The sequence below is a fragment of the Temnothorax longispinosus genome, chromosome 11, assembly GCF_030848805.1.
Source record: "Temnothorax longispinosus isolate EJ_2023e chromosome 11, Tlon_JGU_v1, whole genome shotgun sequence".
NCBI classification, from domain to species: Eukaryota; Metazoa; Arthropoda; class Insecta; order Hymenoptera; family Formicidae; genus Temnothorax; species Temnothorax longispinosus.
Window position 1 is genome coordinate 7,409,043 of NC_092368.1, and position 26,172 is coordinate 7,435,214.

General features: G+C 38.8%; 2 protein-coding genes across 3 annotated transcripts in view; both read right to left on the reverse strand.

Annotated features, from left to right (window-relative positions):
- Sima (HIF-1 transcription factor component sima) overlaps positions 1-26,172 on the reverse strand; it is a 53,320-nt gene that overhangs the window by 11,152 nt on the left and 15,996 nt on the right. Inside the window, exons 1-7 of one of the 2 annotated variants that reach the window (XM_071794185.1) lie at positions 24,885-26,110; positions 22,719-22,906; positions 19,967-20,115; positions 19,400-19,585; positions 18,705-18,940; positions 18,209-18,315; positions 15,448-15,595 (exon numbers count right to left, since the gene is read on the reverse strand). In XM_071794185.1, the coding sequence (XP_071650286.1) occupies positions 15,448-15,595; positions 18,209-18,315; positions 18,705-18,940; positions 19,400-19,585; positions 19,967-20,115; positions 22,719-22,906; positions 24,885-26,095 (2,225 nt within the window). In that variant the 5' untranslated portion in view covers positions 26,096-26,110. Of the gene's footprint in view, positions 1-15,447; positions 15,596-18,208; positions 18,316-18,704; positions 18,941-19,399; positions 19,586-19,966; positions 20,116-22,718; positions 22,907-24,884; positions 26,111-26,172 lie in introns of those variants that run through there. The other variant, XM_071794186.1, reaches the window with a different exon arrangement.
- On the reverse strand, positions 9,576-14,670 carry LOC139822473 (uncharacterized). The gene is made up of 3 exons (XM_071794214.1): positions 14,369-14,670; positions 11,493-11,892; positions 9,576-10,879 (listed from the first exon to the last, which is right to left on the reverse strand). The coding sequence occupies exons 1-3, from the start codon at positions 14,533-14,535 to the stop codon at positions 10,469-10,471; spliced, it is 978 nt and encodes a 325-aa protein (XP_071650315.1). The 5' UTR covers positions 14,536-14,670; the 3' UTR covers positions 9,576-10,468.

A 26,172-nucleotide genomic window follows, 5' to 3' on the forward strand; every position in this document is an offset into this window, starting at 1 on the left:
CCATTGTGTATATGTGAACATTGTCGTTGCCGACAAACATCGATTCATCAACGTGCACAATCTCTCTATAAAGTGTATCAGTCGCTATTCCTAATCTTTAACGTATTATCTTCGAAACAGGATTAAAGTGGAAGAGACCGTTCAACGTGCAGAAAAACAACGGTAAAAAATCAAATAAAAAAAATCTGACGATTTGACTGACAACAGGAGAGAACTGTCTCATGCGAGAAAACGGCAGCAAAAAGTTAAATAAAAAATAAAATAAAAATCTGTAAAGAATCTAATTGGCAATCTATAAGGCCAACGAAGAGTTATAAAGCCCGCAAATATTAAAATGCAATGACCTTAAATTTTCTTAAAATTTTCGATTCTTTAGATGAAAAAAAAAGAAAAGGACAGTGAAAAGAATCGACAATTAATCGTTCAATGCCGTGTCTTCGGCATGATAGATCTCGCAAGCTCGCTTACGTAGGCACGGTTACGCCTGCATTTTTCTTCGATCATACGAAGCACAGTTAAAGTTAACCCGGCCTTAACCCTGAAGATAACCCGGATGTATATATCGGTCTAAACAACGCGCTATGTGCCTCGCCTGCAGCCGTTCGCGATTTAATCCTTTTGGCCTTCGCAAGTTTCGAATATTTTCAGCTTGAGCAAATGATTTTTCCTGACGGTATGTGCAACAGCTACACTATATATCTCGTACATTATTTTACGTAATCAAACGTAATAACAGAACTACATACTATACATTTTTTATCGGTTAATATTTATATGCAGCTAAGTTGAGCTGAGATTAATAAAATAATAAAGTTAATAGAAAAAATATCTGTCTATCACACCTTCCGATTCAAATTTCTCAGAAGAGTCTCTAAATGTAATGTTACATAATTGCAAAATTAAAAAAGAACTCCGTGTGGCTTTGATCTTAAATGAAATTGTGCTCGCGTTTCCCATATGCTAATTAAATTACTTACATCTCGCTTAGCAATCTTACTAATTAATCTTCAAATTACAAGATAAATTTCTTTGAGGTTGCGTCACGCCGTCAAAAGTAACTTGACTCTCATTCACTTTTATCCGTACGCCCGATTTTTATTCACGAAACGAGGAAATCTCCGATCGAGGCCTTGTCAATCCGCACGTGCGACGCGCGCACGTGTACACAATTTTACCGCGAATTCTCCATATACCTTTCGCGGTTGCCGGATTCGCAGCGTCGCCGTCGTCGCCGGCGAGATTCGTCGCGGATGATTCGTCGTGTGCACGTATCTACGCGGGTACTAAGTGGCTTTAACCGGTCACAACAGCTCGGTAATTGCCGCAAATTGACCAGCGGATCCCAAATGCGTGCACGACGTGTGTGTAATAGAACGCGCGGATACGTGCAAATCACATACGCACACAGTGCGTTAAAGACTACGAGAACCTCATATACGCATACGCGTGCGCGTGTGTCGAAAATCCATTTGAATTAAAGGATAAGTGGGGGAACGAACGAACGTGTTATCTGGTTCGAAAATATCTAAGTACAAACATTAGTCGTAAAATAAGCTTGAAAACTTAAATGTGCGATAAGATACTTGTCAAACGAAGCAAACATGGTTATATCATAAATTAGGCTCGCGAGTAAAGTATTGAACCGTAACGTCTACGGTTTTTACTTGTACTCAATGCCGATTAATTTTATTTTATTTGTATTTTTATATATATGTATATTTAGTTTTTATTTTTATTTTTTTTAAATCTAAATTCCATGTAAAATAAAAGTGAAATTTTAAACGGGTTCTTTGTTGCCGATTTTTTTTTACGTTCACTTGTAACGTTTTTCGCAACTTTATTTCCGCAAAGTCCGGTGCTCCGCTTTTTCTCGCTGGCGATTGACGAGGACTTGCATGCGCATTTATTGAAATAGCTAGCCTACATTTATCCGTTATCGCTCGATTGGACCTAATTCCAAGGGGAGAAACGACATGTACGTTTCTCGCGTGGATAATTGAACTTGATAAAGTTTACTTTTCCGCGAACAAACAGTCACGAGGCTTTTCGAAGTCTAAAATATGTCTTCATAAACTGCATCGAAATGCGAGTCAATGCACTTTGTGATAGCGTTTAACCTTTTAGATTAGAGAATTTAATGAAAGATGATCTAATAGTCCTGTCTGTATTAAAATACAGGATTTAATAGCATTAAAATAATCGACAGATTGTTGGGCTCAATAATTTGATAAATTACATTTGAAAGACATTAATGAACTTCTCTACAATGAGTCTCGTTTCCGTTGCGGATAATTTAATTGCGAAATTGATTGACGAGCCAATTGGTATCTAAAATTAACAATGATGGCGAAATATCTTTTTCCTAACGCGAGCGTGAAATGGGCCGCTTTTCGCACTTGTTTTGAGTGAGCAAAACGATCCATTTCTCCACTAGTTGAAAAATGGAGCCATTTCTCAACTAGTTGAGAAATGAAATTGTAAAACAAGCGCGAAAAGCGGCCTGTTTCACGCTCTTGTTAGGAAAAATAGTATGAACAACTCGTGGGAAGAGTGGTCGAGCCCAAATGAGTATGATGGTCGCACTCGCTTCGCTCGTGCGACCAACTTCACGCTCATTCAGAATCGACCACTTTTCCCACTAGTTGTACAATATACTATTAATAGACTTCGTCGTAAATATCGACATGTCGAAAAATAGATAGGATATTACAAATTTTTCAAGTATCAGATATGTGCACTAAAAACCGTTTTTATGTCACAGAGACTAAAAGGATCCCGTGTTTTGCATTATTTACGAATTCATCTTCTGTTCTGATAAAAGATTTTCCTTGTTATCCTTTTTCCTCACATGCGATAAACAACTTTATCGCAGTCCCAGAGCGAGCCCTCCGAGGTCACAATGTTCACAGTACGTAACACGCCAATAAATGTATAACAGGTTCTAAAATATAAGTAATCGGGTTATAATCGAATTCAACGAGCACACAAATAAAATTAGCAAATTTCTATGAGGACTTTCTTCTAAAGAAGGAGAAAAAGAGAAGACGACAAATTAAAATGGCTTCTGTGCGGCGCGCGTGGAAGATGAAGCTGTTCGCGAAGGATAGTCATTTTCGTTAAGATAATCGATGAGAAATCGAATCGAGAGAGTCAGAGATAAGGGAAGCTGCGCATCAGGATAAAGCGAGAGAGATAACGGAATAGACAGAAGAGGTCCCAACGGTCCCACGTGCTCGCTTGCGCAAACCGGCCTCACTCTATTTTTAATCCTTCCCCGATACCCGACCGCATATTTAACCCGCACCTAACTCAACCCGATCTCCAGCGGTCAGGCGTGCGCGAAACTCGAGCGGTTTGTTGTGAGTTCGTTGAGACAATCACGCGAGTGCAGCGAATATTGGTTGGCCGCAGTTCTCGAGGTCGATGGCGCGTACCGCGATGTCACCCGCGATTGTCTCACCACGGCAAAAATCGATCTAGACTCAAGATCAATCGATCTAGGCTCGACTGAATTGATAATATTTTATTTTAGAATATTACATAATTATTATGTTATAACCGTTATAACTAATTAGTCCCACGACAATCTTGCATCTCGATCATACGTCTGGTTATCGATAAATTCAAGAAAAATGTATGAAACCTTTTTTGCCTTGTTTCTCAAGCTTCCCCCGAGTTTCTCTTATTTCTTCCTCCCTTACTTTCAAATTCACGACGGTTTCATCGATTGAGACAAAAAACTCAGACAGCACGCATGGCATGTTTAAAATCAGGACATAAGACGTCTTAAAGACATCTTTAAGACATCCTTAAGATGTCTCATGATAAGATATCTAAAAGACGTTTTATGTTTCGATTTTGGACGTGAGGCTGCCTGGGTTAGTTTATCATCAAACGTAAATTTTTCTCATATTACGAGGGTGAGTCAATAATTATCCGCACTCTATTTCTATAATTTATTAGATCAACGGTAGAGAACGTACCATTACATCATTTTTCAACACAGTCCCCTTGCTTTTCAATGCACTTATTCCAGCGTTTCATAAACTTGCATATACCCTCGGAAAAAAATGTTTTTGGTTTGTCCCTCAGCCAGCACCGCTTCTTTCTTGCACATGTTGGTCTGTGGCACTGGGTTTCGAGGTATTGGAGCATCCTGCATATAGTCCAGATCTCGCTCCCTCAGATTACCATCTGGTCCACTAAAGATGCCTTAAGAGGTCGTCGGTTTGCTACAGGCCAACATGTGCAAGAAGCGGTGCATGGCTGAGGGACAAACCAAAAACATTTTTTCCAAGGGTATACGTATCAAGCATATACCCTTGGAATGCTGGAACAAGTGCATTGAAAAGCAAGAGAACTATGTTAAAAAATGAAGTAATTGTACGTTCTCTATATACTATTGTTCTAATAAATTATAAAAATAGAGTGATGGGCTTAATTATAAAACTAATTCATAAATATAAAATTAAGATGCAAGTTACCATACCTATATGTTAGAATTAAGTGCACTATGCGGAAATAAATTTTAATTTGCGTCGGTCCTTAATAAGCATTCCAATTTATGCTCGTTGAATAATTTATGCGTGTGAGCATAAAATCAGTAGCAGATATTCGAGCCCTTAGCCACTCACAGAGTTGTAAACTAAGTCGGTCGCGCAACGTAAATAAAGTCCTCATGAAGCTCGAGGCGGGCCACGTTTAGCGCTTATAGACGACAAGGCGAGGCCAGGGTCTCGCCCATCCGCGGCATGTTTACGGCCGTTGTTTACGGTCCAGTTCGCGGTGTGCATAACCCCTGTGCATACAGCCAGATGCACTTTTAATTCTTGGACGCGTACCATTGCCAGCGCGAGAATTAGCACGCGCGTCAAGCCGCGATCGCGCGGTACTCCCAGACACGAACTTATCGCAGACAGCCAAATCGCAGATGAGAGAAAAACATCGTGCCAATAACGCTCAAAAACGAACTGTTCTTCTTAAATAAATACACGCGATCTTATCGCTCAACAAATCGTCCCCACCAACAAGTGCGATTTCCGTCGAGGGAGAGAAGATCCCGTTTATCATTTTCATCAAAATGACACAAAGCGCTAGGGTATACCGCACTCTCCGTACAGGAAGGTCTACATATATTATACGATCGAGAATCACGCGATTTATCTTTAGAGTTATTCCGAAATGTCGCCGTGCATCGGGTGTTCCGAAACGACCGGCCGGCCTCGACGAGTACAACTGCCGATGTTCTTTCCTTCGCGGGTGCCTATCACCGTCGCTGCCAGGCGTTACGTAATGATTGGGCTGCGATAACAGGCGCGCACCTTCGTCGGAGATTGATCGACGGACAGAACACCGTCCGATCTCGCGCACATGAAAGTCATGCGTCACCCGCGAGGAAGGATTTATATATTTATTATCGGCGGTACCTTCTTTTCGTTGACGTCCTATGTTTCTATTACACGCGCGCGTTCACTACGAGCGCTTTCTTTCTTTCTCTTAAAAAGAGACCACTCGACTCTTATCGGCACTCTCTCATTATCAACTTTGAACGTTTATTGCATATAGACAGTTCTCCGCGACACAATTGTACATTATATTTTCGCAGCACACTCGCAATTCTTTCTTCGGACCTCCTAGTAGTAGTCTGCATAAATAAATAAATTTACGGAATAATGCAAATATAACAATAAGATTTATATTCTTCTCATTTCGAAGAAGATTGAAATATTATTTAACGTAAAATTTATTACTGTTACTTTACTGTTTGTTCTAATATCTTCTTTTTTTCTAAGATTGCGAAAGGAAAAACGACTTTGCGCTATGTGAGAAAAAAATCGACCATCGCGCTTTTAAAATTTAGAATTTATTATTATTGACTCGTGCCGTCCAACTTGTCGTAAAATGTCAAACACCACGCAATCTTTATTATACGCGAACAGTTGGGTTATTCTGTCGCGAAATCGCTGCCAATAATTCACTCGTTATTATTAGCCGTTGAATCTAATCCCGGCGGCAGAAAGAGGTAAATAACCGCGAGCGGGTTTGTGAGAGAACGAGCGACGTATCTGTGGACCCAGCGGATGTGAAAGATGAAAGTGGCGAAAGAACTGGAGGAAAGAGATGCATCGAGGTGTATGAGTGTAACCGCGAATTGCGTGATTGTGCAATCGAGTCCCTGTACGCGGAATTCGCAGATGGGCTGCCAGCGGACGCGTGAACGCGCAATGGAATCCGGCCAAAAATCTTCGCGCGCATCTCCGAGGTTCGACTCCGTTATTAAATCGACGACGTAACGCGCGTTATCGGCTCTCTAAGTCAATCGGCCCGAACGATCAGGCCTCGACATGCAAATACTTCGACCTTGGTCCGAATATCTTTCGCGATCGACCGATTCTTAAGTCTTACATAAATTAGGTAGAAATTAAAGATGCCGAATGAATCAAAGTGTCAGAAATGTGTAGATTCAACTTTATACGATCGTCGACTTTCCATCACTCACGTTTGATTTCTTACTAGAGAGATTCCTCGAAGATATTTCGATCTTTGATCTTTAAACATTAAATCACATAGAACTTTGGATCTTTAAATGTAAACAATCTCTCGATTCTTGAATCTTCGAATATTCATACGTTTTTTTCTCTCTTTAGAACTTTAAATACCTAATTTCTAATCAAACATCTTCAGATTTTGGGTAGTTCATTCCACCCGGAAGTTTCATTTCACCTGAATCTTCAAATCATTAGATATTCAATCTTCTGAATCTCGAGACTCGAGATCTTTGGACATTCGATCCTCCGGACCTGTGAATCTTCAAACGTCCGCGACCCACGGAATATATTGTATATATATATTTTTTACGAACTCTTTGGACATTTAATCCTCAGGATTCCTATCAAATTTCAGGACATTTCGAAACCCTCTGAAACTCCAGACTCTCGAATTCGCGCCGCGGATCGTGAACGGAAAGCGAGGCACGCGCCGCTCGGACTCTTGTCGCGGTGGTTACGCAGCGTTTAGGCCGCTGCGGCGGTCTGCAAGGCACTGGCCAAGTTACGTCGTCGCGCGATTGCAGTCGCGCATCGTCGCGCCTCGTTCTCTCTTTCGCTCCCTCTTTCTTTCTCTTTCTCGTCATTCAGGTATTCGATTTGCAAATTGCGACTTCACGCGCCTGGCTCGCGAAGTCACGCCAGGCCGTGCAAATTTCACTTATGCGCCGCGCATTATCTGCCACGGATCTCAATGGTCGCGTTACGCGCGTTACGCTAATCGGTTCGATACATATCGAATAATTCACGAGATATATTCTGCACATATATGTACATTCGATCTAGCAGTAAATGGTACGCGTGAAAATAAGTTATAGCGAGATAATAAAATTTGATTATGGATGATATTACGTCTCAACACATTGAATATGCATTTCAGATTAACCCAAGAGAAATATTTTATTATCCACCTGCATTCTAAAAATTTTACTTTCAACATTTTGCTTTTAGTTCGCTCACATAACTAAAAAAACGGATATACTACTATTTTTGTTGAATACACATACTTGCAAACTGATCGAGGAACGAATCGAAGAATGGCCGATTTCAGAATTCAGCAAGAAAGAGCTCGTTCAAATGGCTTTTATTTGAAAAAACCATTTATTTCATTCTTCTTTCTTACAGAATTCCGCGATATTTCTCGGGGGGTCCGTAAACATTCAGATCGGTTGCGATCGCGACTTTGTGTATGTAAACGATCAGCCGAGTAACAAAATGTTACGAGAAGTACCTACAACTTCCTATTCACCGGTAAATTCGAGATATTAATGTCACGCGGTGTACAAACGAATTGTAAATGTGGTCTCGATAACTAGCAAATATTTGCGCACGTGTATGCTTTATGAAATTGTAAGCGTAAGTATACTGTTTTATCTCTAAACATAGATAAACATAAATTGTGACATTGTTACAATTTTAAGTAGGGCGACCAGGCTGAGATCGTCGTTTTTCTCTTCCATTACATACCGTCTACTTTATTTACACACCTCGACCATATTATTTCGGCAATAACTTCTTCCCGGGAAGCCAATAAAAAAAAACCTTTATGTCAGCGAACAAATTTAAAAATAATACGACACCGCAGGCTTCGACGAAATTAACGAGGACATTGAACTAGCCCAAATCGAACACGCGCTCGCTGCCGATCGCGATGACAATTGCGATTCTCATCTGAGATTTTCTCCTTTAAGTCGGATATTCGAATTGCTCGATTGTCAATACTCGTGGATCTTGCTGAACTTAAATTAAGGAACTACCAGATTGCACTCCTCGCTTTTCTTCTTTTGCTAAACACTCGGATCTCTCATCTCTCGACTATCTTTCAAATCTTGGGATTTATAAATCATTCGATTCTTCTTCGATTCTTTGACTGTTGAACACGGGGAAGTATGACAGCGACGAACATACGCGACAGGTATCGATCGAGGCCGTTCAATTCAAATCGATCTGTGACCGCAGTTTTTCTCTCTCCCCTTTCCCTTCCCACTCCTATCTACTGTTGCTGAAAGCGATCCCTTATGCAATCGATCTGGTTAAGCTCTCAAGGTCCCAAGTCTCTGTACTCGATGTACGCTCGATGCACAATCAATGCAAGATGAAAAAAAAATATCAGATCCCTCATTGGAGCGCTGATAAGTGCGCCGGGTCTAAAATAATCTGGCTTAATAAGCTTGGCAATAAATCACGTAGCTATTATTCCCCAAAAGAACTAATATTCATCATGCTAAATTAATAACATAATTATTAACGATATTCCACATAACGATAGCGCATGTCATTGCATATTTCTCTTGTTAAAAGAATTGGAATTTTTTAAATATTAATCGCAGTTTTACTGCTACAAATTTATATTATGTATAAATAGCTCGAGTGATGAGAAGTGAAGGAGAACTTATGCGTGCCGTACGTTTCAAGCAGTCGCTCTTGTGATCGACCGAGTTGCGTCTCCACCAGGTTAAATAAAAACTGTTTCCAGCTGAGCGGTTCTTGACTCGGGCTGCGAAACGAAACGCGAAACGAGCCGTCAATCAGCTACGCGAGGTCGTTCCGCGTAACCGGGTCGAGATCAAAACCGTTGTTGCGACTACGACGGCGATGGCGGCTGGTTGAGGACGCGAGGTATTATTTTGAGACGCCGTAGCACGTGGTCGACGTCAAACCTCTGCTACGACACGAATGCACTTTTCGCGCGTGGTTTTTAGAACGATTGTCTGCATCCTGTACAGATCTCATCTACGTGTAAGATTTGTATCTCTCTTTCTTCTCTTCTAAATCACTAAATTTTTAATTTATGTGTAATTTGCCAACGCAAACGTTTATTAACAGGCCAGACAGCACGCATGTCCAAAGTTGGAACGTAAGACGGTTTAAAGACATTTTCAAAACATCTTTAAGACACTCTTAAGACGTCTTATGATATGACGTCTAAAAGACGTCTTATATCTCGATTTTGAACAACGTGCTGTCTGGGAGATTACTACTTTCGAACTTTTATCTTCAAATTGACATCAAATCGAGGAAGAATACATCTTTCACACACAAGAGAGTTTAATAAACAGAGGAACAGCTGGATTAAATAACTTAATAGGAAACATACAAAGATTTTTGTCGGAGAAAGTTTTCGCTCAACAGTAAAATCTAAGAAGACTTTAATATTTCTAAGCAGAAACTAGATGAAAGAAAACGAAAAGTTAAAAGATTAAATATCTGGTTTTGTGGAAGCCTGCAGTAAAAGCAATGACAAAACGACAAGACAACAAATTGAAATTTTTTTTAGCGACAACAATCTTTTTGCCTATATCTTATAGGTCGCAAAGTGTTTCTACTGTCAACGAAGTAATGTCCCTTATCTATATGCAGATACTTCTGCGTTTTAATTTTTTACAGTATCGTCAGTATCTATTGTAGAAAAAATGTAAAATTGCTACGAAGCACGTTCGAGCTTAATGCGTTTTTTCAATCCTATTAGCATTAGCAGATAAAAGGTTTTTGTTTAACAACACATGTATTACACACACGCATACAAAAATATGCAGTAATTTGTATTCTTTTTACTTGTTATAACGGATATAATTCTTCCGGTAACGTCAATATTTTGCAACAAGAACACTCAACATCATCTTATAACTCGTAGAATAACAGTTTTCCATCTCCTCTGCTTCCAAATGACAGTATCTCATTGGTTTTTTTTTACTCAGTATCCCCGAGCTATCGGTGTAAGAATAGACATACCGATTGTATAATTGTGTAACGCTCGAACGAGCTATGCAACGCAGTGCAACGCAATGCAACGCGATGCCGTACATCAAGCCAGAGATCGCGGTTTCACGCGTAGCAGCTTTCAAAAGCGAGGATCTTCGCGAGGATCCTTACAGGAAAACCGGTCAGACACGCGCGTGAAGCGGAAGATAATATCACGTTTCTTAGGCGTGCGCACATATTCCTCTTACAATTAGAAAAAAGAATCGCGCGCGATTCCTTCCTGCGCTCGCGTCAGAACACCTGAATCTTAATTCTGTCTTCGCACACAAATGATCTTGAATTTTGTAATTAATTATTTGATCTAAATGTATCTTGTATTTAAATGTATTTATGTAATTACTATTACATATTTTGTCCTTTATCGTCGCTATACCTTCAACGCCGTCTATGTATCGACCTTGTACATATACACTTGTCGCTGAAACACTTCCCATTACATTCTCATTACAAGTACATATGAAAAAGACGTTTATGAAATTTAATACTAGTCTGTGTTTTTCTGCTCCTGATGATGTAGAGAGACTGTTTTCCTTTGCCAGATTAATACATTCGCTTACACAACGGCCTTCCATCTGATAAAATGTTTGAAATATTCTTTTTGAAAGGCAATAAGAATTACCAAAATAATAATAAATAAATACAATATTATGTGTAGACTGTATACTATATCACTAAATCACTTAATCACTATATAATATATACTATTATTTTATAATTATTTTTATTTTATAAAGTTTATGAGTTAAAATAAATAAATTTATCTTTCAAAGTGCTATCTTTCAACTTACTTCTGATTCCATTTTCATACAATTCTACTTTCAGACTATATACTTATTAAAGTAATTACAATAAGATCATCTACCATCTATTATTTAAAAAATAAACGCAAATTTAAAGAATAATTGTATTTAAAAGTATTTATAAATGTATTTAAATACAATTAGTATTTAAATATATGTCAAAAAATATCTTGTATCTTGTATTTAAATACTTTGTTCCGAAGTATCTGCCCAACCCTGTTTAGATTATATTTGATAAGGACCAAAAACAATGGTCAAAACGTCGTGTATGTGCAGAGCATTATTATTTAACAAATCGGCAGTTTGATCAAAATAAATTATTTTCTTATATCTTATTCATCATCATTTCTTCTCCTATAATTTTCAAAATAATGTTTATTCTTACTTGCGACAGCACGCGAATCCTCAGTCTCACCCACCGGGTCACGATCGCGACTGAGCTTGCGCGACACACCACTTTCGCCGACCGCTCTCGCTTTCGTTCGACTGTCGCGGGTCGACGACGTACGCGACAGGCAATCGCGGCTAAACGCGCACGCGGGTATCGACGGGACCCGGACCCTCCTCCGCGAGAGGAGCGGCAACGACGACGTCGTGTATCGCGACGCGCAAGCGTCGCGTCGGCCTTTCTGCCTCGACGAGGTGCGAACTTGAAGGGGAACGTACGTTCAGACAGAGCAAACAAACTCGAGAAGTGCTCGAATGGACGGACGTTAATTATCGATCTGTGCGGCGGATCAATTAGCAGCAATAATAGTAGCATGGGCGAGGCATCGCGAGCTTCCCTAGAATGTACATACACAGACCAGAGACGATTACACGACAAAAAAAACACAGATAAATATGCACGTAGCCACTTAATGTGGTAGAGAACTGAATATTAACCTCCAAATATTGCCCTCGTTCGGCAAATGAACGTTGGTACTCTCGTATGAGCATCGTGCCACATGCCTGTACGTGTATCATTCCTTCCAATGTGGAGTAAAAAAGATAAACTCTGAACTAGTGCAGTCAGTTCAGCAATAGAAAACAGATCCATTGTATTATGTAGTGAGGCGTTTTGTTTTTTCAGATCAACACAGTCTTAAACCCATATTACACTACTGATTGGGATTGAGTTTGGATTGAAATTTAATCAGTCATAATAAAGAAAACTAATCTCAAGTTTAGTGAACTTTGCTCTGATATAAGCGTTTGCCTCATACGAGGGCAATGGACGATTAAATAAGAATTAAGCGAATAATAGAATATATAATAGATAGGACATGTTGTACAGAATATTGTTAGACTAATACTCGGCGATATAAATATAATGTTGCTACATACCGTTAAATTTTTCTTAATGTGGTATTATTAAATAGCATATTAAATAACGTTGTAAATGTTGTTTTGTGTAATGAGAGAGAGATATTGCAAAAAAGTTAAATGGCGCGCTTGTATTGTTCTAGTAAATATAAAAAAACTAATGTTAACCTAAGTCAAGTGTAGCAAATGATGAGTGTAGCACACCCATGATTGTTTTAAAAATGCCCACTGTTTCTACAATATAGTGAAAGTTAGAGAATCGAAGTAATAAAATAAATGTACTTTTGTTCTCTCTCTACGATTCTCCATGCTGCGCAGCTTCATCTACCATTTAGTAGACGAAGGCTACACCCAGTAGGTAGATGTGCTATACACAGTGTAGTGTTCTAGGGTTAAGAATCTGGATGATGCCGGTTTTACATATGTAATATAATTAACCAAAGCAATTGTTTCAACTTCCTTGTAGAGTCGATTTTTAGAAAAACGTTCGCAGGTTAATTGAAAAATAACGTAAATCTGAAATTTCTCGGTATATTAATTAATTGGCACCAAATTAAACGTATATCACTATCTCAAATTTTTACATACAAAAATTATTAAATAATCGTAAAATTTCGAAAAAGATATTAATGATAATTTTTCAGTATTGTTCATACAAAACAGACTTATGTTAATTACGCAGGTTATTCCCAAATTGCGATAAAAATTACAATTATACAATTTCACATAACTCGCTCTGTATATAATAAGGCACACTATATACGTTATGACATACGTACATGACTGACACCTACAAGGTCCGCGAACTTTTCCGCTTCTGGTGACAGAAGCCGACTGGAGATGCGCACACTCTCCGACGAAATTGAGAGTGCGAAAAAGCCGAGAAACAAGAAGAGGGGATAGAAACGGTGACGCAGGGATGGGGTAAAACATTCGAGAAAATAGCAAGAACCTAAGGGGGATGGATCGAGGATAATGTCGGGATCTGCCAGCCACCTTTTAGCCGCCGGAGAAACAGAGGGAAAAGGAAAAGGGGTTGTTTTATTCCACGAGACTCTCCTCTCGTTTTCGTCTCTTCGGGAGGGGTCGGTTATCCCGAGAAATCCTGCGCATGTTACGGGGACCGGAAGGGGAATAACGTTCGCGCCGCGGGGGGTGAGATTCGTTTCATCCGTTCTGCGATAGCGAGAGTTGTGCTTTCGGCGGTTTAACGTTTCTTGTGATTTTCATCACGAAACGTTCGCTGAATAAAATTGTTGCTGTTCACCTTTTTCCTAAATGGAAGTCGCGTTTACTCAGAGTACCTTCGACAGACATGCGAAAAACGCTGAATCGCGAGAAGAGAGCCGGCGATAGAAAGGAGAAAGACACGAAAGCAGAGATCTCCGGCTACCTTCTTGCGCTGTAAGAAGCGAGATTAACCCTTGAATGGTATGACATCCGAAACAATATACATATATACGTAAAAGATAATTAATAGAAAATTGAAACTCCATAAGAATAAAAAAAGATCGGAACTAAGAAGTTTTTGGAGAAACAACTTTTAGAATCGTCTGAAAGGAACTGATTTTCCTAATCAAGAGATATCTTGATGTTTTTTTTTCTATCTACCTTGTAAGATTATTAAGAAGAACTTTTATACACAATCTGAAATCACACAAAGATAAGAATATTCCTTTCGTATCAAAAAGATGTGTTTATAAAAAAATTGATATTTATATAATATTCTTATAAAAAATGATGTTACATCTTTACACATTACATTTTTCCTACATAAAAAATATATATTTGATCAATTAATCGATCATTATTATTAAGACCATAATTGAGCAAATAATATGTCTCTGTATCATTTCAGTAATGAATCGTAACTAAGAACGATTAAGATCGTTTGTGATTTATGCGACCAATCGAGGGTTGAATCTGCGCCGGGAAAGAAATCGAGGAAGCACTTACCTCGCGTGACTACACGATTCTGCGGTGGCCTTTGCCGGAAGTTGCCGGAAGTAGCGTATCCGTAGTTGTAGTAAGAAATAATTTGCGTATCCGACTAATCGAGCAAACGCAAAATCGACGAGTTTCGATATTAACGTGCGGACTGTCTCGCTCACCGTCGTATGCATTAATACAAAAAATATATCAACTTATTAAAATTTTTCATGGAACTACGACAAAAAAGAGACAAATTTTTTACCGTAAAAAAATACATCAAAGGAGAAAGGAAAGTTAATACTTGTTTTCTTTTAAAATATTAAGCTGACATGTAGATAAATCATAATTTTAATCGATACTTTTGCAAATTCTCGCGCAATTGGATAATTACGTAAGGAAATCCAGTGAACAAAGCGGGCAATGAAAGGACACGATAAATATAATTTCTCACGCAATGCAGAATTAATGAATGTGGACGTCTGATCGAAAACTACGAACCTTGCAAAATTGTTATTACATATGGCGCAATCTTGCAGCGTCATGTATCCAGGAAGTCGATGCAAAACGCTAGAAATGCAAAGAAATGATCGGATCTCATTTCCATCGTAATTTCTAAATTATTCCTAGGAAAAGACAGCTGATGATTGAAAAAGACGCAGTCTGACGTAATTAATGATAATTAAAATTTACTTTGAACTACACTGAACTTTGATACTTTGACTAGAATTAAATTCAGATCGCATAAATTACTTAAAGTACATTATAGATTTAACGGCAATTAAAAGTCTAATAAACGAATCTTTGCGAGTCACAAAAGCTGAGACTAAAGATCGAAAAGTTTCAATGTTTCATCGCTAAACTTTTTAGATAGCTTTTAAAAATGAATCGTCAAGTCTGGACCGATCTTAAAGCAATATTTATCAGGAATTAAGTCAGATCGAGATACAACTTAATCAAATTTCTCTAATGTATAATTTTGCCAAGCGATAAAATAAATATGGCCATACTCATGCAAAATACAAGCGAGGTCGAAGGTACTCCAGCTTGATAGTACAAAGAAAAAAGAACCAGCACCGAACAGGAAGAATACTAGCGGATCCTACCTTAGGATGTAATTGACGCAGACGACGGAGATCGGCTTCTGCTGTTTAGAGCAGTGGATCAGAGTGGCCTGGGTAACGACCCAGGCATAGCCGCCTTGCTTGCTGAGAAATCTGTACGCCTCGGTCTCGCACTGGCCCTTGCTGAACACTGAAACAGTACAACGATGTTGATGAGAGAACGCTCATCCTTAGACTCAGGACACGCGAACGCATCCGCGCGGCTTTATAGCGCCACCGCGTCGCGCGCGCGTTTCGGCTGACGAAAGGTACGGCATGGGATTGCAATCTTCATCCTATCGATCGGCATGGGATGCACAAATTAACGAATTGACGATGTATCGAAAGGAATAAGAACACATAGGTACATTCTAAATGTAAATGTTTGCTGCTTCAACAAAACTTAGAACTTTGGTACAAAGAAAAAGTCAGAATTTTCTGACGAAATAATTGTCGCAATATATTTTCATCGATATAATCTAGTTAACAAATACTGACTCGATGAATAAAAGTAAAAATAAAATTGATTAGCAATAAATAAGATTATTAAGAAAAATAAAATTAAAATATACGATTATATAAACAAAATCTAAGAAAATTATCAAAATTTAAGGCTCCTGGTCCCTGAGCCGAGAACTCTGCGTTGACGGTGGCGACGCCACTCTCTCCTCTCACTCTCTCCAATGGAGAATTCTGTCTTGTGACATGTTGACAACTTATTTTGTTGTGCGTGCTATTTCTTTATTATTTGCTCTGTGCTTGTGCTCTAACGTTTAACGTATTCGTGAAAGTCGTAAAATTGGCCGAAAAGTAAGATTTGCATGCGGAAGGAATGTTTTCACCTCCTTTCGATAGTCGTTAAACGGCTGTTTTTCCCGTATGTTTAGACTTCGTTTTATGGCTGTTTGTTTATTGTCGAGGGAAAAGGGTAGTTTTCGGCCAATTTTGGAAGTGTTCTGAAACGATCTATAGTGATGTTTTATTGAAATGTCTTTTTATTTGAAAATGGCATGCACAACAAAATTGGGTGTTTTCCTCGCCTCGATAGTAAGAATCCAATATTGCCGCGGTGACTACCCAGGAGCCTTAATCGAGATAGTTACACTGTATCTCGCAATCTGGCGAAATTGATGAACACGGAAATAGAGGATATCAAATATATTTTATTGCGGTTTCGGGTTCCGTCGTAAGATTACGTCGCAAATTCTGGCGCTCCGGGCTAGCCTCTTCGAGAAGCATATTATCTCGTTCGTAGAAATGTATCTCCCTACGTTCCCATAAAACGCGACTAGGGTGGGATTAGTACAGAGCTGATTCGGCCGGAAAGCTGAGGTTGGTTGGCGTTGAAAAAAGGATCCATGACGTTGCGGATTGCTCGAACACGCGAAGCTCCTAAATCGACTAGCTAGATCGTCCCTTGCAATCGTACATCTACCAGTAACGAGTAACCGACAGATATCTCGCGAGTACTCAATAAGACGAGCGTATAAGCACTTCCGCTGTGTGTATCAAACATTTATACATCAAAAAAACTTTTACATTTCTGCTATATAAATCTTTCGATAATGAATTCGTTAATTTTTAATTTCAATATTTTTATTATTTAACATTAATTTGTCATGTATAATGTGACTTAATATTTGGATATCTTGGCTACCAAGTGTCAGATAAAGTATTACATAAAAGAGATTCCTGTTTCATATATCGGATATATATTTATTACAACGCTGCTATTTTTAGCATGTGTAACCCAATCGAGAACCCAATCGTGACGTGTTCGATACATCCATTGAGGATAACTCTCCCGGCTCATTGTAAAACACTAATCGAACGATAATAAATATCTTTCGACGTTTTTACGGCCTCGCACTTTGTCATCGCGTCTCATTTTTCATTATCTACCTGCGATTTTATGAGTCAATTACCGAAATCGGCACGATAAAGTCTGTCACGTTTGCGCTCGTAAATACCAATGGGAGACGCAGCAATTGCATAACTGGTAACCGATAACGTTACCAGCCGCGCGTTAGTCTGAGGTCCCTGGAAGCTATAAAAAAAGGTCTTCGGCGGGTAGCGCCGCCGATAAGAGACACCATCGTCCTTGAAACCTTTTTCCCTCCCGGCCGTGTCATTCACCCAGATCGACCCACTCTGTAGGCCGCTTCTCGTCCTCTCTCACCCCGCGCTGCCAGTCTCTTTTACCTCTCCGATGCACGCTTTTATACTTCGTTCATTTTGATGGCTATCGCGTTTCGCATCCGTGTTACTCGCGTACAGCGTAATATCTTGAAAACGATCGTCAGACAAAATAGCAATGCGACGATAGCAACCTTTACATGAATTGCCATTTAACAACCATCTAGTTTTATGCTTCGGTATATATGTGTAACTCGCGCATAATAAAATTCTTACGGTACGAAAATAACTCTCTTAAGAATTTTAGGGTCCGCTCCGGCTGGATGTCAAAGTCAGGCGAATAACGGTACTATATGAATATTATGAAGAAATGTACTATGTTGAGAAAATAAAAATTTACACGGAGAATTTAGGATTAATTAATTTTCGCAATCAATATGACAAACGATCCTAACAAATTTCATAGAAATTTCATCGAGTTTCATATAAAAGTAAAGAAACGACGTAATCTTTAGGCATCAAAGATACGCTGGATGTTCATGTGATTTTTAAGAAATTTTATTAAGTATTCAAATTTTTAAGTTTTACTAAATAAATGTGAAACTGATTAGAAAAAAAGAATACTTACGGCATTTGAAGCACTTATTTAGCCGCAGATTGTCGAGTATGTGATAAAAATCGAAGACTGATTGACCCATCAGTTCCTCGCTGTTCCAGCCAAAGTATTCGGCCAATCTAAGACGAGACAAGAAATATTTCCAATAATATAACGCAAAATAATATTCAATAATGCATTTCAGTTATTTTGAAAATACTACGTGTATTAATAAAAACAACGCGTTACAAGGAAATCATATTCAAATCTCGCGTACGATAAAGTATGGCACAACTTATCGAATAATGATAAGAATGATAAGGTATTCAATCATTTCGCTAATTATGCAAGTCAACGACGATTGTGCAAGAAAACAACGACTTAAACTGTATTAATGTAAAATGATGCGCAGTAAATGGAATCTAATTATTTTACGAGTTTGCATATGAAAACAATTCAGCAAGGTTTTCACATCGGAATTTCAAACGTAAAAAGGAGAGAATGATGAAAAAGCGGTTCAATCACTTACTTCTCGTCGGCATAGGTGAACTTCATACTGAGACTGTGCTTCGACAAAAAGGTATAGCGTCCTAAAGGTATCTCGATGTTACTGGGATGGGGTATAGGGCTACCCACGAGCACCAGAGAAACACCCGTGTCTTGTACCGCGTCCTCATCCTCTTTTTGTCGTTCTTCACTATCAACTTCCATGGAATTCGAGTTTGAGTCGCGAATGTTTGTCAGTCTGCCAGTGCAATGAATCACCTGCCGAGCATTTCCAATCACGGGTATATTATTCAAATTGGTTGAGAAAGTTTTATTGGAAGAGATTCTTTGGAAGAGCATATTGTGAAAAGCATATAAGTGAAATATTGTAAAAATTTTATTATTTCGCAAACTCTGCTATTCGATGAGCATTGATTTTATTTTTTTGCGTGCGTATGATATATTTAGATCTCAACTCGTCGGCTTAGGTATATAGATACACGATCTACGCCTTGCTACGCGCACACTTCGCGCGTACACTATCATGTCTCTTGATTTCACATTTATAAAAAATATTAAGAATATAATTATTTAATTTTATTAAATTTGTTATGATTTCTCTCTCTCCATTTCTCTACCCTCCCTTTCTCTCTTTCAGATTTATATTTATTCAACGTTTCGTGCCACGCATACTGCAATTATTAGAATGGATAAAGGGATTTCCACATTTTAATATACCTTGTAAGAAGCACTCTTCAGATTAACCTTCCTGCCTTTGTTGGTGAGGGTGCATTTGAGCCGCAAGAAGAAGTTGCGGCCACGTTTCTCATCGGTATCCGTCGACTTCGAAGACAGGCACTCGCGCAATTCATCATGGTCACAGGGATGACTGTATTCGTATACACTTTGTCCCATCATGTCCATCTATGCAAAGCATAGAGATCTACTGTTTAGTTTTATTCCAACGAGAAACGCAGCGAAATGATCACCGTAATCATAAACTCGTAATTATCTCTTGCATTTATAAAAACGAAACTAACTAAATATTTTATGGCACTTTCTCTAATTAATTATATAAATATATGTTTTACATTTTATTTTTCTATATAAATTTGACTGTGTACCAAAAATCAATTTCGCTACGTGTGTTGAAAAAAATTACTTTACAAAAATTACCAAAAACACATAATAATATTGTTAAAAAAATATAAGAATTATTTAAATCATTATGTATTATTTACATATTATTGCTTAATTTATTTCTCATAATTATAATAATTGTTTATAGAAGTTTGTTTGACGTACTTGTGACACTCCGAGATAATCTCTGACGTTCTCTGACAGGTAGACCATATTGCCGTCACTGGAGAGTACTAACATAAAGCCATTGAGAGCTTTTGGAAATAGTTTATCCGTCTTTGCGGACAACTCGGATTTGGCCAGCGAAACTGGAACTTAATTAAGAGAGTCGAAAATTGAGTGAGACGCTGTCGATTAAATCCCGAAATCATTTAAAGTCGCTAAATACAGTATTAAAATCTGGATTAAAATTTTGAAAATATTCACTCAGAAAAACTCTTGGCTTATCAAATCATAAATTACACAAATAGCTATGTTACTGTTAGAACCCAAATTCCGTCATTATTCGATTTAACTAGTTTAACTAGTAAGCGGGCTACACACACAGAGATATGTGTCAAGAAACAGTATCGCGATACTGTCTCGATAAGACATGTCTCAGATCACGTGTACTATACACACACTGCGATATGTAACAGGTATCACTTATTTCTAGTACTGACTTGTGAGTGCATGATTTTTGTAAGGGATCTGTCGCGAGATTACCCTACACACTCGAAACAGCTGAGACATATTTCAGTATCATTGTTTCGGTCTCCATGTATCCCATCAAGAACAGGAGACAAGAGGCATGTATCGATACTTATTATATCGCCTTATGAAACCTTCGGAGACGTTCCTACACACGATGAGACATGTCTCATGAAACGGTATCACGATACCGTTTCTTGATACATATCTCTGTGTGTGTAGCTCGCTTAAAAGTCAAAACTAGTTTTATCAAAGGCCTTTCATCAATACTGTATTAATTGATCAATTTTAGAAATAACCAAATGTATTTGACAATACCGGTATTCTCTAAAAATTTTCCAGTTAATACCCGTTCTGACGAGTTAAAATCAGTTTTAACGAAGCACACTCACCGTTAAAACACGTTTTTATTTAGGTAAAACTAGTTGTAACTTTAGGTAAAACTAGTTGTAACTAGGGAAAAGTAATAATAAACTCCTGCTTTAACAAAACAGGTGGAAAAGTGGATGCAGTAGGTTTTGCCCTCCTGCGGGGGGGGCTCCACCTAAAAAAACTAACATAACCCAACCCAATTGTTGTGTGGGTGGATCACACGTGTATGATCACACATACACTTTTCCACCTACACAACAATTGGGTGGAGTTAGGTTAGTTTCTTTAGAGGTAGAGCCCCCCGCAGGGGGGCGGAACTCACTGCATCCATGCATACACTTTTCCACCCGCTTTGTTAACCTCTCCGGGACCGGAAGCCTAATATTAGACGCTGGAGTGGCGCCGTCTTTTTCGTAGTTCAATCCACTGACAAGGACAAAAATGTTCTAGCACTAAAACTAAAAAGGTCGTCCAAAAAAGGGGCCAGTCCTGTAGAGGTTAAAGCAGTAATAGTTGGTCCACCCACACAACATTCTTTCGTTTGTCTTGTAAGCAAATTGTTTTGTTAATCACTTTTTAATAAACAACGAGCAACGGGAAAGGTCAATGACCTTGAAGGTCAAGGCCTCTCCTCTTCCTATATGTATACTCTGTACTGTCAATACACACATATCAGCAAATTACTTCCTTTTAATACTGATACAAAAAATATCGAAATTCGGAAAAGACCCTTTTCTGAATAATTACCAACATTTAACTGGCCCAACTCAGTGAGAACTTGTCTTGCCTAGTAAAAACTATTAACATATTTTAACAAATCGATTTTTCAGTCAGATCTAGTTTTCATTGACAGATTGTTATTTCTAGAATTGACCAGTTAATACTAGTATTGACGAAAGGTTTTTGATAAAACTTGAAAAATGTTCCATACAAAAGTTGCAGAGTTTCGAGTGGGACAAATAATGGTAAAATCAATTTTCGAAAAAATTGATTTTTTTAAGGTCACATAAAGGTTATCGCCATTTTTTAAAATATAATTATATGATTTTTTTACATAATACGATTCTTCTAATTATTTTACATATAAAAGTATTAAGGTAAAGTTATCAAAATATGAATAGTTTTTAAAATATTTTATATTTTATACTGGCACATTTTGACACATAAAATATACAATATCTCGTAAACTATTCATTTCTTAGTAACTGTACCTTAACACTTTATGTACAGAATAATAAGATGAATCAGTTAATGTAAAAGAAACACATTGTTGCTTTTCAAAAAAGACATGTAGTTGCATGTTACAAATCAACTATGAGATTTCTTTACATCAATTGATTCACTTTATTATTCTGTACATAAAAGTATTAAGGTACAGTTACCAAAAAATGAATAGTTTACTAGGTATTTTACATTTCATGTCAAAATGTGCCAGGATAAAGTATAAAATATCGTAAAATTATTAATATTTTAATAACTCTACCTTAATACTATTATGTGTAGAACAATTAGAAGAATCACTGTGTAAAAAAAATCATATAATTCTATTTAAAAAAATGGCAATGACCTATATGTGACCTTAAAAAAATCGATTTTTTCGAAAATTAATTTTACCATTATTCGTTTCCCTCGAAATCCTACAACTTTTGTATGGTACAGTTTTCAAGAAAATGCACATTTTTCCAAAAGAAAAAAAAACGCCTAATGTAGGCGTTCTGTTATAAACTTTACATTTGCAACGAGTATATTTCCATATTTCTATTTGAATAGATGATGTCTTGTATCTCCAAAAAAGAAAACATCTTTGCTATATTATGATAAAGCCGGACATTCAGATACTTTCATAAATACTTACTAGAATCCACAATGGCCCGGACTTTGAGGAAAGCAATTGCCAGTCTCATTACGCTGGCCTTATCTAAAAGCGCTGCCTGTTCCGGCGCGACCGGAAGCGCGGCCGCGAGTTCGGTGAAGATATCGGTCTCCCTACTGCGTCTGCAGCGCGCTGCATCGCGGGACCTCTCTTTCCTCTTCTCATTGCTCCTGTAACAACACAAAAAGTTCCTTTCGTCTATCGGCTGCGAAATAAGCTAGTCCATACGATATTACTTCTATTGCGCAATCTGCGATCTTTACAAATGTTTTATAAATTGACATGTATTATAAACTCTGCAGAGAAATATATCAATAAACTGCAAACTATATCGAGAGAATATTTTTAACATTCTTTGCCAAAAGACGAATTTTCACGACAATAATTGACCAAAAAAATTATGGTAGAAAGTGAAAAACACCCAATGCATTTCATGTAGAAAAGTTAATGTGGTTTTGAAATGTTTGCGAGGGAAACAGGTTCTTGTAATAAATTCACCTATTTCTTTGGGCTAACCGCCTAGGCGGGATAACAACCCTCTCAAAAATCTTAACTGACAACAGGGGTGAAAAGTAGCAAATGATTTCAAGATCTTTTAATTCTCTTTACAATGATACCTACTTATAGTTTTTTAAATCTGAGTCAATAGTTTCTGAGAAAATGCGTTTCAAAGTTTCAGGGACAATAAAATACAAGTTCATTTATATGCGTGTGTGTGTGTGTGTGTGTATGTATATATATATATATATATATATATATATACACTCTTCTTTTGCGCGTTTTTCATATAGAATGAATCACGCGTGAACGAGAGCTCTCTTGACTATCTTCTACTAAACTTTTTTCCGCAAACAGACGTCCTGAAGTACCTCGTGAGCGAAGTGTCGCTATCACGTGTCAGGTGCACTATCATACATGATAAACGGTCTCATTGCCCGATTCTAGAAAATCGCTGTCATCAACTTGGCTCACCATTACGCTACATTGGTTACACTAATCGTGCATCATAATGCATGCTGTGCACGCTGCAGGCACCGCTTGATTTCGGAGTAAGTAGGCTACTCGGTTACCAAGCGCGAATATGCACGCGTATCATTTGACAAAGATAACATTTAAATACCAGTTTTTAGTAGAAATTAGACCTGTTTCATTGAATTTAATGCACTACAAATTTTGTAAAATTTTGCCGATACTTTGCTTTCGGCTAAAGAAATAGTTTTACCAACATTATTTTAAAGTATACAACAACCCTCATAAAGAGAGAGAGAGAGGGGGGGGGGAGGGAGAAGGAGAAGGAGAGGGAGAGAGAAAATTTCGTTACAGAGACAAATTCTAAAAAACTCCCTCCCGAAATATCTGAGATGGATAAAGTCTCAGTCTAAGAAGCGAAGAGGCGGAAGAGATTGTCTATCATGAAAACCGCTTGAAGTATCAGCATTAACTCGAGCGCATTCAATTGCTGTCGCTGCAGAATGTAGCTATTGGCAGATCGGAAGGTGCATCTTTTTCGGTCGTCAATCGAGGGAAAACGTCGACGTTATCGCGAGGCGAAGCGTTATCACCGCGGCAGGTCGACCTTCGAACGATACTTCGAAATCGATCCTACGATCTCGTCACGTTTTCTTTCCTTCACCTCCCTCCTACCGCTAGTGGACTCAAACCAGTCAAAGTCAAACTGATCGGCTAATCCGGTCGACGTAATTAAACGTTACGGAAAATTCCCGCGGAAAAACGATACAATCAATTCATTTTTTTTCTTCGGCGCAGATTAATATAGAATGTTCCATGTTGTACAAACTATAAGTGACATGCAAACTTTTTTAATTGAAAGAAAACAGTTTTTTTGGAACGGGCTAACTTGTTTAAATGTTTAAGAAAACTTATCATAAAGCTTAGAAAACCTAATTTTCGTTAAAAGAATTTTAAAAACTACTAAAATTGAGTAGAGTAATTTCAATTGAATTAGGTTACAATTGATGGATAAAATTGAATTAAAATTAAAAAAGATTTAGATTAATTAGAAGAAAATAGATTTATCCTAAAAAAAACTTTTATAGAATTGATTCACCATTTGTAACGTCACGGTGTCAAAAAGCAGCAGGTGAAAACGGGAAAAACAAAAGAACATTACGATAATCGCCAACTTACAAGTAATTCTCGAGGAGCTGTTCGTCCTCCACGTAGCCGTGATGCAAGTTATCATTATCATCGTAACCATTATCGTACATACATGGCGGCAAGACGGGTGTGCCATAAGCGTACGAGGTGTCGTAAAGGGGACAGCGATCGCTCGCCGGGCACTGTAGCCACCGGTCCTCGCTGCAGAAATTGAACAGTTCCGGGCAGTTGTTGCAAAACCAATTGCCTGGTCCTGGACCGCCCTGTCCCAGATCGTATTGGCCCGATTCGCGCGGCTGCTCCTCACACGGGTGTGCGGCATGAGAGTTCACGTCGCAAAATTGCGAGTCGCTAAGTCTCGGATCGCAAAATGGCGAGTCACGTAGTCGTAAATCGCTATACCCTAGATCGCAATATCCCAGAGTGCTGGGACCCATGTCGCAAGTTCGTAAATGGTTAGGCGCTAAATCGCAAGAGGGTAGATCACGGAAATCCAGATCGCGACGATACTCTCGGGGTTGGTCCATCCTTGCGGCCTGCGCGTATCGCGATCTCCTCGAGTAGATCGTGCGATTACCCGCCGAAGGCGGTTTGCAGCCGTCCGTCGGTGGATCAAAGTACATCGCGAGGTCCTCAACGTCAATCGGACCAAGCTGGCAAGTCCTCGAGGCCGCCGTATTCGCCGCGCGAGTCCCCGACTGCGGGTCGGCCAAGTGACCGTCGTTACGGAACCACCTTGTTTCCACCGGATCGTCGCAATCGGCGCCCGCTGAAGCGACATTGCACGTTGCTGACGCGATATTGCACGACGTCGCTGGTGCATTACTACACGCCACGTTGCAACTCAGCCCAGACGCATACGGAAATCTCATCGTGGAGCAAGATGTCGTCCCGATATCGCAAGCTCGTGATCTAGTATTATCGCCAGCGTGTGACGTAAGGCTGGAAGAGGGTGCGGCAATATTGCCGGGTAAGACATTGACGTTGCTAAACGCGATCGCTGGACCATAAGACGACGGCGGTGGTTTCAGCAATTCGCGCGACGGAAAATCGATCCCGTTTCCTCTTGCCATGTGACGCGCATCGACACCGACGTAACCCGACGCCTTGCCGATCCAGTCGCGGAGATCGGAGCAACGACCCCGTTGTTGACGACCATCACCGAGAATGATGTTTCCATCCTCTTCTCTCGCCTTACCTCCTCGTCTTTCTTCTTCCATCTCGTGCAGACGCGCGTTCATTTTTCCTCCTCGATCTTCGATCCACGTCACTACTTCTTAATCTTGCAGTTGTCTCACTCTTAAAAATTTCTACTTTT